At 40.9% G+C, this 14,967-nt stretch overlaps 1 protein-coding gene across 2 annotated transcripts in view; it reads right to left on the bottom strand.

Moving 5' to 3' along the window:
• LOC119779335 (zinc finger protein GLIS1-like) overlaps positions 1-14,967 on the bottom strand; it is a 71,677-nt gene that overhangs the window by 29,549 nt on the left and 27,161 nt on the right. For both annotated transcript variants that reach the window (XM_038278948.1, XM_038278957.1), the window contains exon 2: positions 13,287-14,365. In XM_038278948.1, coding sequence (XP_038134876.1) covers positions 13,287-14,171 — 885 coding nt within the window. In that variant the 5' untranslated portion in view covers positions 14,172-14,365. The remainder of the gene's footprint in view (positions 1-13,286; positions 14,366-14,967) is intronic.

Raw genomic sequence — 14,967 nt, 5'->3', positions numbered from 1 at the left:
AGAAACCATCATGACCTCACCCTGGGGCTTTGGCACAGATTTAGGTTTTTAAATTCCATAGTTCTGGACTCAGATTTTTTTTTTTTACTATAGTTTAATGTCATCGTAACCCCCCACCACCCTTACAGGGGAACAGAACACCTTGACTGTTCAGCCAGGCCAAAACTTCCCTTTAACGACCCCCACTTTCAGAGACATAGATAGATAAAAGGTATTGCAGGCTAACAAAGAAGCAAAACGACCCCCATTCCAACAGGGCGGACCTGTTCTTACGGTTCAATTTGCCTGTTTTCTAAGCCAAAACAAGGCTTCGTTTTTGGTCCACTCTATAAAGCCTCAAACTCAACGCTTTTTCTGACATTTTGAAATGAAAAAGCTCCCTGGATCGGAAGCGAAACGTCCTCAAACTTGGAAACAAAGTCCTTTGGATTTTTTTCTAAGCTTTTTTGGAATACCTTGATACTTATGTCTACAGCTGAGGGCTATAAAAATGTAACCAGGAAAACACGTACAGTAGACTAGACAGATGATTTCACCAAGATCACTGAATAATTTTTTGTGAGCTTTGATATTGTTACAACGCCATACTCCTGTGTGAAGGAGGCCTAAAGTCCAAACAGATTCAGTTGTTTATGTTCCCATGTATTTAAACTGTTCCAAGGAGGAAAATACATTAAAATATTTCCATTCAGCTCATATTAGTTCACATATAGTTCTTAAAAAGTAACTTCGGTTTGCTGAGAATCATCAAGGAACAAAAGTTCAATATATCGAACTGATTCATAACTATAATGCGGTTTCACTGAATAGAAAACTTTACACCACATTTTCTTGTAAAAACAGTTTGTTTGGTTGTGCAAAAAAATTCCTAAACTGCTTTGTTGTCTGATTTACTTTGTATTTTGTTCCAAATCTTTCCTTAGATCGACACATAAAATAGTTGAATGCAGAAAAAGCTTATGGTTAAAAACACCCAATACACAATCTTTCCCTGCCACACCAATATAAAGCTGCTTCAAAGATGTGACTTTCTAAGTGCAGAATTATTGGTGTGTTCTCATGTTAATCTTACTGCTGTCTCATAAATCATGACAGGAACACGGTGGAATTAAAAGACTCTTTAGGGACTCGTGTTTACGGCCTGAATAACACCTGGCGACATTACAAGCTGGTAAATAATTCAGAATACATTAATAAACACTGACCACATTCATGTGAAATAACTCATTTTCCACTGCAGCAACAGAAGAGACTCAGAACGCTGTTAAAATGAAACTACTTTATTTGTCTAGTTCAAGTATGACAAGTGACTAATTTCTGGTGATGTTGATTTAATATTAATCCAGAGAAATACATTAATAAGCGCGCAGCAACATGGAACATAGTAATGAAGTGATTAAGTTGAATAGGAAGCAGGTATTCGTTGCTGAAACCTTTCAAATTAGTTATTAATCAGTTTTGGGCTGATGACAGAGGGGAAGTACAGAGTGTTAGACGCTTTCAGAGAGATGAATTTGGTTCCTTGGAGAGCCAGAGACGCTGCTGTGGGCTCTGTTGGGATGGGTAACGCAAACACCCGTTAAAAAAAAAACGAAACAAACCTCTTAGTTACACTAACACTGAGATATTAGAGTAAAAAACTAAACCTATGCATAGGATATTTAGCATTTTCTCGTATCGCCAAAGTAAAGAGCATTTTATGCGACTCTCTTCTAGAATAAACTGTGCAACCCCTCCCCCACTTGTTACTTTTTTTTTGTACACACTATAATTAAATAAATAGAAATAATGATTGCTACCCAAACCATTTTTTTCTTACTTTTTAGACTTGTGTTACAGCAGAAAGGTACATTATTCTGCAGACATTATTATGGTCATGATAATCAATGTCTTAATGTTTTTTTATACATATTGTTTAAAATTTAAACATGATACTGTCAAATGTTAATATTTTTAGGTTGGTTTATCAATTGATCCATAATGTCTAAATTAATAAAGTTATTATAAAACAAACATGATTTTTTTTAAAGCTAAGGCTCACATTTTTCATATTCCTGATAGATAAACATTATAAATCATTCTAATTCAATAAGAAAGTTTGTTTTCATTGGAAAATTAGATGTAAAAAAAGAAGTTAATAAATTTTTTAGCATTTAAATACAGATATTTGGCAAGCAGCTGTTACATGTTTTCACTGCCATATTAGAAATTTATCTTCAGTCATAAGTGAAACCTGAAAGCGCGCACATGCGCGCTCACGACGCTACGGAAGCCGGCAGACCAAACCAGCGCATTCAGCTCGGCAAAGAACTCATGCTCTTCCTCAACACTAAAGTCCTCAGATATTTTTCTTTCGTTGTTTCTTTCTTTGCACAGGTAAACAGCACATTTCTTCTTCTACGCTTGCATTATTGGAAGAGCAGACGCTGAATGCGCACTTTCATCTGGTTTGATCTGCCGGCTTCCGTAGCGTTGTGAACGCGCGTGTGCGCGCTTTCAGGAAATCCTATACACTACTGTTTATGCTCTAAAAACATTCTAAATGACTTTGTTTCGAGTAAATTCTGGATGCTACCCACTCAGGACACTTGGAATACATTGGACGAGCAGTATGGAGGAATATTTACACGTTTTTGTGGACTTTTATGGACCTTTCTGTCTCGGTCACCATAGACCTCCATTATTTGGGCAATCTTGAATGTCAGCAGACAGCAAGAAGCCTCCCAGATCTCCAGATGCATTTGAGATATCAAAAAAGTACTCCAGAGTGTTGTTCAGCATGGGGGTGAGTAGAAAATGAAGGCTAATCATGTTTTGGGTGTACTATTCTTTTAATGCAAAATGTGGTTGAGGCAAGAGGAAAGCTAGTTAATGTAGAAAGTTCAAAAATCTTTCAAAACTCATGGACAGAGAGCTGTACAAAAAAATCACAGAGGATGAAGCAAAAGAACGATGCATGGAGACGAGAGCAGAGTCACTGAAGACACTAGCAAATGAGAGGAGAAGAAAGACACTGAAAGCAGGTGCGGGCATTGGTTAAACTTGAGAACCTTTTTGAGAAACAACATTCATTCATTCGAGAAACTTTGATGAAATCTGATTTCCACTGCATGGTCTTTTACACTAGTATGCATATGCATGAGTGCATGCTGAATGGTTTGTGACCCAAAAGTGACCTGCATACCCAAAAAGAGAAGGTAGACATCCAACTTCAGCCCATTGTTTACACAAGTAAAGACGAGAAGTGTTCAATAAAGCTTTAATGAAAATAAAGTAATAGTGGATGTAGTTGCTCAGTGTTATAAACAGAGTACAACTATTAACAACTTTGCATTTCCAAAGCAATCAGTGATGCTGCTGTTGCAGAGAAGTGTGCGTGGATGTGCAAAGGGAGCCCTAGCAATGACGTAGAAGTAAAAAGCAGCATGACCATTCAGACAAATTCATATCTGATTTAGTATTACATATAAAAGTGGCTCAAATCTGATTTTCGGAGGGGGAAAGGAACAGAACTGAGCTATTCTGATTGCCGTGACAAACTCATTTATGAGTCCCATATGGGCAAAAAGAATGGATTTGTGTCGGATTTGCCTGCAGTGTGAATATAGCTTAACAGAGTAAATCTAAAGGTTTCCATGCATACAAGTCTGTCATGGATGACATTCCAGCTTGAGTTGCCTGCTCGAGGAGGAGAGGGGGTCTTGTCCTTGGTCTTGGGGCCGGAGGATCTGGGAGGACAGTATAAGTCTTAGGAGTGTAAGAATTTCTTAAGTGTCTGCTCTTGTGCGTCATTTCATTGCGTGCCTGTGTATGTCTGTGAGGGCGGGATTGTGTGAATCTGATTGGATGCCTGTGCATATGTCTCTGTCTATTCGTGGTTGAGTGCTTGGCTTCCCTCCACCTACAGGACAATTCTAGGCCCCAAGCATTAGCAGGGCCTGTCTCCTCCTCTTTATATGCTTGCCATTGCTGTTGCTGTGATGGTATTCTATATCAGGGGTTAGGTGCTCCGGTAGGAGCCCTAAAATGCAGGGTGGCCTCAGATCCCTGGGTTCTCTTGCAGGTCTACCTTGTGCATGACTGGCTGCCTGCTGCCAGGACAGCGTGTGGTCTCAGCACCATGGGCTCCGGCCCCGGTGGTTTTATCTGCCCCTCTCTGGTGGGTGCTGTGCTCCCCATGTCTGCCCTTGGTTCTACATGTCTCATATCTCTTCCCACTACAGTTAGGTTGTCCTAATTTATTTCCTATATAAATGCTGCTAGATGTTTAGGCTGCTGAAGGACATAGAGGCCACTTTTCATCATTTCTGCTTCATTCCATCTCTATTCTTCTATTCTGCAGTATTTGTTAGTTCCACTGATAACTATGTTTTCTCTGTCTTTTTCTCATCATAGTAGCTTCATCTGGTCTGTTCTTGTTTGACTGTGACTCCATTCTGATTGAAATATAAGCTGGGCTGCTGCCAATAACCCCTTTTTTTTAGATGTTGGAGGGCCCTTTTTTTTCAGCGTAATCCTGTTTCTTTTACTGTGACTAACTGTATGTGCTCTCTTTCATCTTTTGACATTAGAACTGGCTCAGAGATCATCTGCCTGACTGTGTCTTTTGTGGACTGGGTCTCCTGTGGAGCTAGTAAACAGTTTTCCTCTCCACTGTCTCTGCATGCATGCTCTGTGGGAGGGATTGCTGAAGAGTCAATGACAAAATGCAGGCCAATATTGCTGCCGTAAGCTCATCCAGGAGGAGCGTGTCTTGCAAGTTTTACCTTGATATAAAGTTGTAAACAGTCTGGCTGTATTGGCCCTGTAATGTTCGTGATCAGTGTTCAATTCAATTCAATTCAGTTTATTTATATAGCGCCAAATTCACAACACGTCATCTCAAGGCACTTTACAGTTCAACCAGATCATACAGTCAAATTGATACAAAGTTTTCTATCTAAGGAAAACGAGTTGATTGCATCGACTCATTGACTCAAATACAATCCCTCACACTAAGCATGCTTGTAGCGACAGTGGAGAGGAAAAACTCCCTTTTAACAGGAAGAAACCTCCAGCAGAACCAGGCTCAGTGTGAGCGGCCATCTGCCGAGGCTGACTGGGGTTCAAGGAGACAGAAGCAGAGATACAAAAGGCAACTGTAAAAGGCGGCCCCGTCCAGGAAACACACAGCCAGGCAGACAAGCTCCAAGGCAGCTCCCATGCCAGAGGACGAAGAGAGCACATCCACTCAGTCACAGTCAGAGAAACAGGACTACACTGGAAAACAGGCCGATCTCCAACATCTATAAACAAGGGTGTTGTTGGCAGCAGCACAGCTGATGTTTCTTTCCAGGATGACGTCACAGCCAAACAGGAACAGACGAGGCAAAGCTACTCTGAGGAAAAGTAGATAGAGTAGAACGTTAGAGATTGAACTAACAGATTCTGCAGAATAGGAGAACAGAGAGAGAATGAAGCAGAATGATGAAATGGGGGTCCCTATGTCCTCCAGACGTCTAAGCCTATAGCAGCATAACTATAGAGATAGCTCAGGATAACCTGAGCCACTCTAACTATAAGCTTTATCAAAAAGGAAAGTTTTAAGTCTAGTCTTAAAAGTAGACAGGGTGTCTGCCTCACGGACTAAAACTGGTAGTTGGTTCCACAGGAGAGAAGCCTGATAACTAAAAGATCTGCCTCCCATTCTATTTTTAGAAATTCTAGGAACCACTAGTAAACCTGCAGATTGAGAGCGAAGTGCTCTGTTAGGAACATAAGGAACAATCAGATCTCTGATATAAGATGGAGCTTGGCCATTTAAGGCTTTATATGTGAGAAGGAGGATTTTAAATTCTATTCTGGATTTAACAGGAAGCCAATGAAGAGAAGCCAGGATAAGAGAGATGTGATCTCTCTTTTTAATTTTCATCAGAACTCTGGCTGCAGCATTTTGGATCAGCTGAAGGCTTTTAACTACAGTTTGTGGACTTCCTGATAGTAAAGAATTACAATAGCCGAGCCTTGAAGTAACAAATGCATGGACTAGTTTCTCAGCATCACCCCTGGACAGGTGATTTCTAATTTTTGCAATATTCCTTAGATGAAAGAAGGAAATTCTAGAAACCTCTTTGATATGGGATTTAAATGACAGGTCCTGATCAAAAACAACACCAAGATTTTTTACTTTATTATCTGAAATCAGTTTAATCCCATCCAAATGAAGTGACTGGCTAATCAGCTTCTTTTTCCAAGACTCTGGTCCAAAGACTCTAACTTCTGTTTTGTCTGCATTCAGAAGCAGAAAGTTAAGAGTCATCCAGGTTTTTATGTCTTCAAGACATGCCTGTAATCTATGTAATGGGTTCGCTTCATCTGGATTATAGACCGATATAGCTGGGTATCATCAGCATAACAGTGTAAATTAATCCCATGCTGTCTAATAACTCTACCAATTGGGAGCATGTATAAAGTAAAGAGAATCGGTCCTAGCACTGATCCCTGTGGTACTCCACAGGTAACCTTTGAGCGTGTTGAAGATCTATCGTTAACATGAACAAACTGAATTCGATCAGATAGATAAGATTTAAACCAGTCTAGTGCTGTTCCTTTAATTCCAACAAAATATTCAAGTCTTTCTAAAAGAATATTATGGTCAACTGTATCAAATGCAGCACTGAGATCCAACAGGACGAGCACAGATACAAGTCCATTATCTGAGGCCATGAGAATATCATTAGTGACTTTCACCAGAGCTGTCTCAGTGCTATGATGAGCTCTAAAGCCAGACTGAAACTCTTCAAAAAGTTCATTATGGTGTAAGTGATCGCAAACTTGTTTGGCAACTACTTTCTCAAGAATTTTGGATAAGAAAGGAAGATTGGATATAGGTCTATAATTAACCAAGTCATCTGGGTCAAGAGACGGTTTCTTAAGCAGAGGTTTAATTACAGCAACCTTAAAAGCTTTAGGTACATATCCCTGTAACAGAGATAGATTAATCACATCTAAAATGGAGGAGGAGATCAAAGGGAATACCTCCTTAAATAACCTGGTTGGAACTGGATCTAACATACAAGTTGAAGGCTTAGATGAAGACAATAATTTTGCTAATTCAGAAAGTTCAACTGGATCAAAGCAGTCTAAACCCGGTTCAGATTCCATGACTACCTCAGGTACAATCGCGGATAGAGGAGTGCTTATGATCTTATTTTTAATAAGATCAATCTTATTTATAAAGAATCCCATAAAATCATTGCTGCTAAGAGCAGGTGGAATGGACGGTTCAACAGAGCTATGGCTCTGGGTGAGTTTGGCAACTGTATTAAAAAGAAATCTAGGATTATTCTTATTCTCCTCCATTAATGAGGAGAAGTATGCTGCTCTTGCTTTACAAAGGGTCCTCTTATACAGCAGTAAACCATGTTTCCAGACTAGGAAGGACTCCTGCAGGCCTGCGGAGCGATATTTTCTCTCCAGTTTCCTAGCATTTTGCTTCAAAGTACGCAGCTCTGCATTAAACCAAGGAGCAAGCTTTCTATTTTTAACGGTTTTCATTTTCAAAGGAGCTGCGTTGTCTAAGGCAGTACGCAGAGAACTAGCAACCCCATCAACAAAATCATCAACCTGTGAAGGGGAATAAGCTATGCTTTTGCACTCTGCAGCACTGCTCAGCGACATAGAGGAGAGAGAAAGTGAAGCAGATTCTTTAAAATTTATAACTGCACTATCTGATAAAGATCTACTAAAATGTAACCTTCTTTTGGGGGAGGAGAACTCTGTTAAAGTAATCCTGAAGGTTATTAGAAAGTGGTCAGAGAGGACAGGGCTGTGAGGAAATACTGTTATTTCTTCACATTCTATGCCGTATGTCAGCACAAATCCAAAGTATGAAGATGAGAATGTGTGGGACTATTTACATTTTGAACAAAGCCAATAGTGTCTAAGATAGCATTAAAGGCTGCTCTTAAGCTATCGCCTTCAATGTCAGCATGGATGTTAAAATCTCCCACTATGATGACCCTGTCAGTATTTAATACCAAATCAGAAAGGAACTCTGAAAACTCATCTAAAAATTCAGAGTAAGGACCTGATGGACGATACAAAGTTACAAAAAGAAGAGGTTTTCTTGCCTTGAAATTTGGATCAGGGAAATTAAGGGTTAAATGTTCAAAAGAGTTGTAGGTATTAATTGTTTTGGGAGTAATCAGTAAGTCAGACTGGAAGATTGTTGCTACTCCTCCTCCTCACCCAGAACTTCTGGGTATGTGTTAAAATGAGGAAGTCATGTCCCCTAAAAAAGCCGTTGCGCCTCGGGGGGCTTCCTCACGGTCCTTTTCCTGGGAGCAAGTTATTTACTACTCTTAACTCAAACTGGGTAAAACCATATAAAAAGGACTATAAAAACAGGAGTAAAAAATAACAGAGTTTATTCCAGATCAGGTCGTTACAGGACAGAGAAAATACTTGGAGATTGCACAGCTGTTGGCTCAAAAATCACGTCCGCGAGCGTCCGGCAAAAATTGAGCCTCGAACAAGGTCATCTCCTGCTTCTTATACCTTATGAGTCTATGTGCTGCATCATGTGGATGCTTAGCTGTCCGTATCAGAAACTGACACGCCATCAATGCCCTGACCCATATGCAGCTTGCTTCTATGCCTCAGGGTTACAGATAGCTCCCCTCTATCAGACCGGCTCCAGGATGTGCTCATATCCTGTGTACTTTTAAAGACACGAAGGCTGTCCTGATTAGATGGCTTCCATACACAAAGTGACATCCACAATGTGAAGGAAGGCCCTCTACTCTGTCTAATCTGGCTAACAGAATAACAATGCACATGATGTATAAATAATAAACCTAACATGAGCTTTAGATGAGCTTGGCATAATAGAAAAAAATTAAATTGAATTGATAGGAATTGTGCTCCTTGTGTCCCTGTAGTCTGGGGTTCCCTTTGGATATCTGGGGCAGAGCAGATCAGAGGCCACCCACACCTGCTATTGAGTAAACTCTCAAGTAGCCTTGCAAAACCATCATACACATACACTATATTGCCAAAAGTATTTGCTCACCCATCCAAATTATTGGAATCAGGTGTTCCAATCACTTCCATGGCCACAGGTGTATAAATTCAAGCACCTAGGCATGCAGACTGTTTTTACAAACATTTGTGAAAGAATGGGTCGCTCTCAGGAGCTCAGTGAATTCCAGCATGGAACTGTGATAGGATGCCACCTGTGCAACAAATCCAGTCGTGAAATTTCCTCGCTCCTAAATATTCCACAGTCAACTGTCAGCTGTATTATAAGAAAATGGAAGTGTTTGGGAACGACAGCAACTCAGCCACGAAGTGGTAGGCCACGTAAACTGACGGAGCGGGGTCAGCGGATGCTGACGCGCATAGTGCGAAGAGGTCGCCAACTTTCTGCAGAGTCAATCACTACAGACCTCCAAACTTCATGTGGCCTTCAGATTAGCTCAAGAACAGTGCGCAGAGAGCTTCATGGAATGGGTTTCCATGGTCGAGCAGCTGCATCCAAGCCATACATCACCAAGTGCAATGCAAAGCGTCGGATGCGGTGGTGTAAAGCACGCCGCCACTGGACTCTAGAGCAGTGGAGACGCGTTCTCTGGAGTGACGAATCGCGCTTCTCCATCTGGCAATCTGATGGACGGGTCTGGGTTTGGCGGTTGCCAGGAGAACGGTACTTGTCTGACTGCATTGTGCCAAGTGTAAAGTTTGGTGGAGGGGGGATTATGGTGTGGGGTTGTTTTTCAGGAGCTGGGCTTGGCCCCTTAGTTCCAGTGAAAGGAACTCTGAATGCTTCAGCATACCAAGACATTTTGGACAATTCCATGCTCCCAACTTTGTGGGAACAGTTTGGAGCTGGCCCCTTCCTCTTCCAACATGACTGTGCACCAGTGCACAAAGCAAGGTCCATAAAGACATGGATGACAGAGTCTGGTGTGGATGAACTTGACTGGCCTGCACAGAGTCCTGACCTCAACCCGATAGAACACCTTTGGGATGAATTAGAGCGGAGACTGAGAGCCAGGCCTTCTCGTCCAACATCAGTGTGCGACCTCACAAATGCGCTTCTGGAAGAATGGTCAAAAATTCCCATAAACACACTCCTAAACCTTGTGGACAGCCGTCCCAGAAGAGTTGAAGCTGTTCTAGCTGCAAAGGGTGGACCGACGTCATATTGAACCCTATGGATTAGGAACGGGATGTCACTTAAGCTCATATGTGAGTCAAGGCAGGTGAGCAAATACTTTTGGCAATATAGTGTATGTATATGCATATATACACCATCTGTTTGGTTCTAGGTGTCCATATACTGTATACACACTAATAGTAAATACAAAGCTGAAGCTACTGATATATACAACTAACCACAGTGTCTCATCATCATATGTTTTTTTTTAACTACATATACATGTGCTGACTGTCTATGGGATACTTGCTCATTCTGTTGGCTAGTATGTTATATGTATGTTTTTTTTGTTGTAGTTTTTTTTTCTATTTTCTTTACCTCTTTGCGCCTCATGCACTTGTAGAAGCAGAGTTATAGGAGCTGTTGTATATTTACTGTTTTTTTTTTTGTTGTGTTGTTTTCTTCTTTCTTGTTTTCGTCTTTCTCTCTCACCTTAATTCTTATCCCCTCTCCCCTTCTCATCTCCCTTTTTGTCTCTGTGTCTTTGGCATACAGTTGTATTAAATAAACCATTTCTAATAAAGTTTCACAGATAATTACCAAGTGGAACATTATGGCAACAACCTAATAAATAAATAAATACTGTCTATGTTAGCAGATAAGCATGTTTTATTCATATGGATTAAATAGATTATAAATATTATTTCAAAATGCCATTATCAGCTAAAACACCAACACAGCAGCACCTCTTTGAGAGTATTGAGCTTTTTTAAGATGTATTTTTTCTGAAGGAGACAATATAAATTACAAATGAAATGATAAAATATAGCAAAAGTTTAAAAGCATCTATTACACAAAATGTATTAAACTTTTGCAAGTTGCTTCGCCTTGAATATAAACAAGATATTGAATCTGAATACTCTGCTTGAATCAAAGAACATGCTCAATTTTTTGCATCGTATAAATTGCTGTTTTCTAAGGCTGTGTTATACCAGAGCTTAAAAAGTTACTGCATTATGTCAGTGTAATAACCCTAATTTTGGCTGTGTCTTTTCATTAGTAACAACAGCTGATCTGTGCGTTCCTGACTGTTTTAGTCCTACAGACACATCCTGCATTCATGCATTCAGTCAACACAGCCCTGTTTCTTCTGCATGTTTCCCTTACTCATACATGCAAAGGAAACTGTTTGATCATCTGCATGTCTGAGAGACAGTCTGATCAGTCTGACACAAATCTAGACCCACTGAAAGCAGGTTCAGACCAGTCAAGCGCTGTTAGCTTCTTAAAGTGACCTGACGTAAAGGTACAAATTATGAGATCTGTTTGTGAGTTGTCTTCACATACCCATTACATCCAATGACCATGACCTCCATCAAGCTTCAGGTGCTACTAATGTGTCTACAAGCCGTCGTCCTTCTATGCTGCCCTTCGCTAACTGACTCCTAGAGGCCCCCCTGGCTGCCCATGACACATCAATCCACTCATGATACATTGATGTACTGGTTGGAGAAGAGAAGGATTTTTTAAAATGTTTAAAATATTTTAGTTCTGCACAATTTTATTCACTGTGCAGATTGGGCTACCTGGTTCAGTGGGTGGGTACAACAAAAAACATGATGTAGAGATAACTTGAATCTCCCACCTCTGCTTTTTACTACTTAATTTTTTTTCTGATCTTCGTCCTCCCGCACTGTTTACATTTGATCACTGCTGCACTTTATGGAATGAAAATGTTCATAAACTGTACAAATGAAATTTCAGTTTGTATACCCTCTATATATACAGTATGACAATAAAAGTTGTCTAAGTCAGTGTGTCAGTGTCTCACAAGACACACATGCTCAGCTCTGCCCCATTCTCACTTCTATTCATCTGAACTATCTGCACCTATCAATATATAACCAGCCTTTAGACCAAACATCAGTGCCAGATTATTTTGAGCCATTGGTGAGATCTATTCCAGCGTTCTGTTTCCTGTCCTCCTGCCTCTTTACCTGACCTGACCTGTCCCTGTTTCTGAACCTGCCTGATCCCTGTCTAACCTGATTGTCTGCCTGTTCTGCCTGACCCTGATCGTTTGTTTGTCTGCCTGCCCGTTGCCTAACCTGGAACTGTTTCTCAACCTTATCTTGGATTTCCCTCTGGTGCCTCATTGGACTTCTGATCACCTGCCTCTGATCCTGGACTTTGCTCACGATTACAGATTTTGGTTTGTGCTCCTTTTCCTCCTGCCTACTATTGTCTTCACAGTTCTGACCCTCTGCCTGACCACGGAGTTATTCTCTAGGACTTGCAAAGCAGTGATAGCAACATCAGCGCTACTGTTAATCGGCTCAAACTTAACCTAGTAGTTCTTCCCAAGATTGAGGACTAGGAGAAGGTTACTGACTATTACCTTGGTGATTACAGGATGTCGTAAAGCTAGATGGTCAATAGTTTTCGTTTCCAGTGGTTCCTGCCCTAGTCGCTGACACCACCTGCAGTGGTTGTTGTTTCAATAAACTGTGTTAAACTTTTACACTGGTTGTCTGGTTTGAATCTGGGTCAATCTTTTCTGATCATTTCCCAGTGTGAAAGATTTCTGAAGAGTCAAAGACAAAATGCAAGGGAAAATCTTGGCCAAAGTTCATCCAGGAGAGCCTTTCTAGGAAGTCGATGACTGGATGCAACTGGTTTGTCCTTGACAGAAACTTTTAACCAATCTGACCGTGTTGTCACTGTAAAATGCTTTGAGATGACATGTGTTATAAATTGAAGCTATATAAATGAACTGAATTGAAATACAACAACAAAGAAGAAGAAAACATTAAAACATAATACTATAAAAGGTAAAATGTTTGACCATAAACAAAATGCTTTTAAAATACAAAATTAAACTTCCCACGTGTTAACTATTAACTGGCCACACCAAAATCCCCAAAAAAGATATTGAAACAACAGAAAAACCATGGATTAATTCAGTATCTGTTCATTCACCATTGAAAGGGTCTAGCCTGTCCTATAAAACTGATGCAATGGCAGACAGTGGCCTTATCATGGCAATATGAGGTTTCAAATTTGGGGGCACCACATTCTGTACCTCCAGCAGAGGGAGCATGACCAGTTAACAGTTTAATAGACATTATTATTATTATAGTCAACTCACCATGCACTTATTGGGTTTTTCTCCAGAATGGACCCTCATGTGGATGAGCAGCTTATAGCGAGCGTTGAAGGGTTTGTTCCGTCTGACACAGCCAGTCCAGAAACATGCAAACTCCTCCCCTTTACGCTGATCAATGTGCACTTTTTCAATGTGCCTCACCAGCTCCTCCTGGCTGCCGTACGTGGCACTGCAGTCGATCCAATGACATGACTGCTCCTGCTGGTCCAACGCCCGGTCTTGTCCTGCTAGTCTACTGAGGCTGGGGGAGTGAAGAGGGGACTGCCTTATATCCTGAGCATTGTTACCCTGCGGATGCTGGCCTGGACGGAAAAGCTCCCCCTGCTGATTGCTTACATTAAACGGTTCCCTTTTACATGGTGAGAAATCGTCTGAAGGTTCTTGTTTAATTGAACAGTAATCATCATGTAGATTACTTTCTTGAGAAGACACTTTGCGATGATAATCAGAATAAGGCATGTGTGAAGTAAGAACTGAGGGCGATGAAGAAGAGGAAAGGGATGAAGGTAGCGATTCGAAAGATGGAGACTGGGCACAACTGGTCAGTAGGTAGGGGATGGGAAGGGAGGGCTGAGGGTAGCAGCTGACCCTCTGAGTGTTGGTTTTCAGGTCTGTTTGACCCGTAATGACAAAATCCTCCACTGTCTTTTCTAAGTGGTGTCCGACTGTCTTACATATAGGCAGAGAATTGGGGTTGCATCCCAGCGAGGTCCTAGGAAGAGAGCACAGTCCTCCTGAATGTAGCGAGGACTGGCAGAGGCCCCCGAAGGATAGCGGCGCCTGAAGCTCCTCGGCATCCTCGAACACACTCCCAAAACTGGGAAGAGTGAGCTGCACGTCTGGAGGGCCGAGGTCAGGGGGCCACATAACAGCCCCCTCTGCTGCCAAGAGACCCTGCTGATAAAACCACCGATCTCAGAACAACCTTAACAATCCACTGTAGGCACAATCTTCCATAGCGTCCTCCAAACTTGGCAAATGAGCAGTGAAGGGCATCTTCTGCAGACGTAAGCTTGTCTCATTTACTCCAAAGTGTAGCTTGGTCAGTCATCAGCACATCTCTGTGGAAAACAGAAACCAGAATGATCAGGAAAGATAAAAGCCCCAGCTGGTACAGAAAACTACAATTTAACAGGTATGTCTTTAAGAGTTAGTGGAAAGTAAATGTTTAACAGATTAATATCGCAAAAATGCATCATTACTGAAGCAGCAGCCAAATCAAAAAGAAAGAGATTTATAAAAAACAAACAAATACAGGCCTCTTTAAAACCTATAAAATCCTTACATGTCTAAATGCAGTGGATTTCCATAGTGTTAGCATCTTATTGCAGCCAATGTATAAATGACAGCGCAAAGCTGATGTGTTTTTGTAAATTGAAGGTTTATATAAAAAAAAAAAAAAGTCCAGATCATAAAAAAACCCTGAAATAAAATTAGGGTGTTCTTTCCTTTCCAATGACTTTACACAGATGAGTAATTTCCTATGATTTATGTAGACCTCGGATGGAAGTTTAAGGAGAATAAAACTCTCATTTAGGTTTTACTTTGATTTTTTTTCTAAAATGACTTCAAGTTTTTTTTCACAACTCCCTTGAAATGCCTCAAAGGACAGATGTTGGTGTGTTTAAATTGGTGGACTGATCATTTAAAGCAGCACATTCCC

Source organism: Cyprinodon tularosa, unplaced genomic scaffold, assembly GCF_016077235.1.
Source record: "Cyprinodon tularosa strain WSP-4 unplaced genomic scaffold, ASM1607723v1 ctg1018, whole genome shotgun sequence".
Lineage (NCBI taxonomy): Eukaryota > Metazoa > Chordata > Actinopteri > Cyprinodontiformes > Cyprinodontidae > Cyprinodon > Cyprinodon tularosa.
Note: the sequence above shows the minus strand (reverse complement) of the source record. Positions and strands in the feature narration are given on the sequence as shown.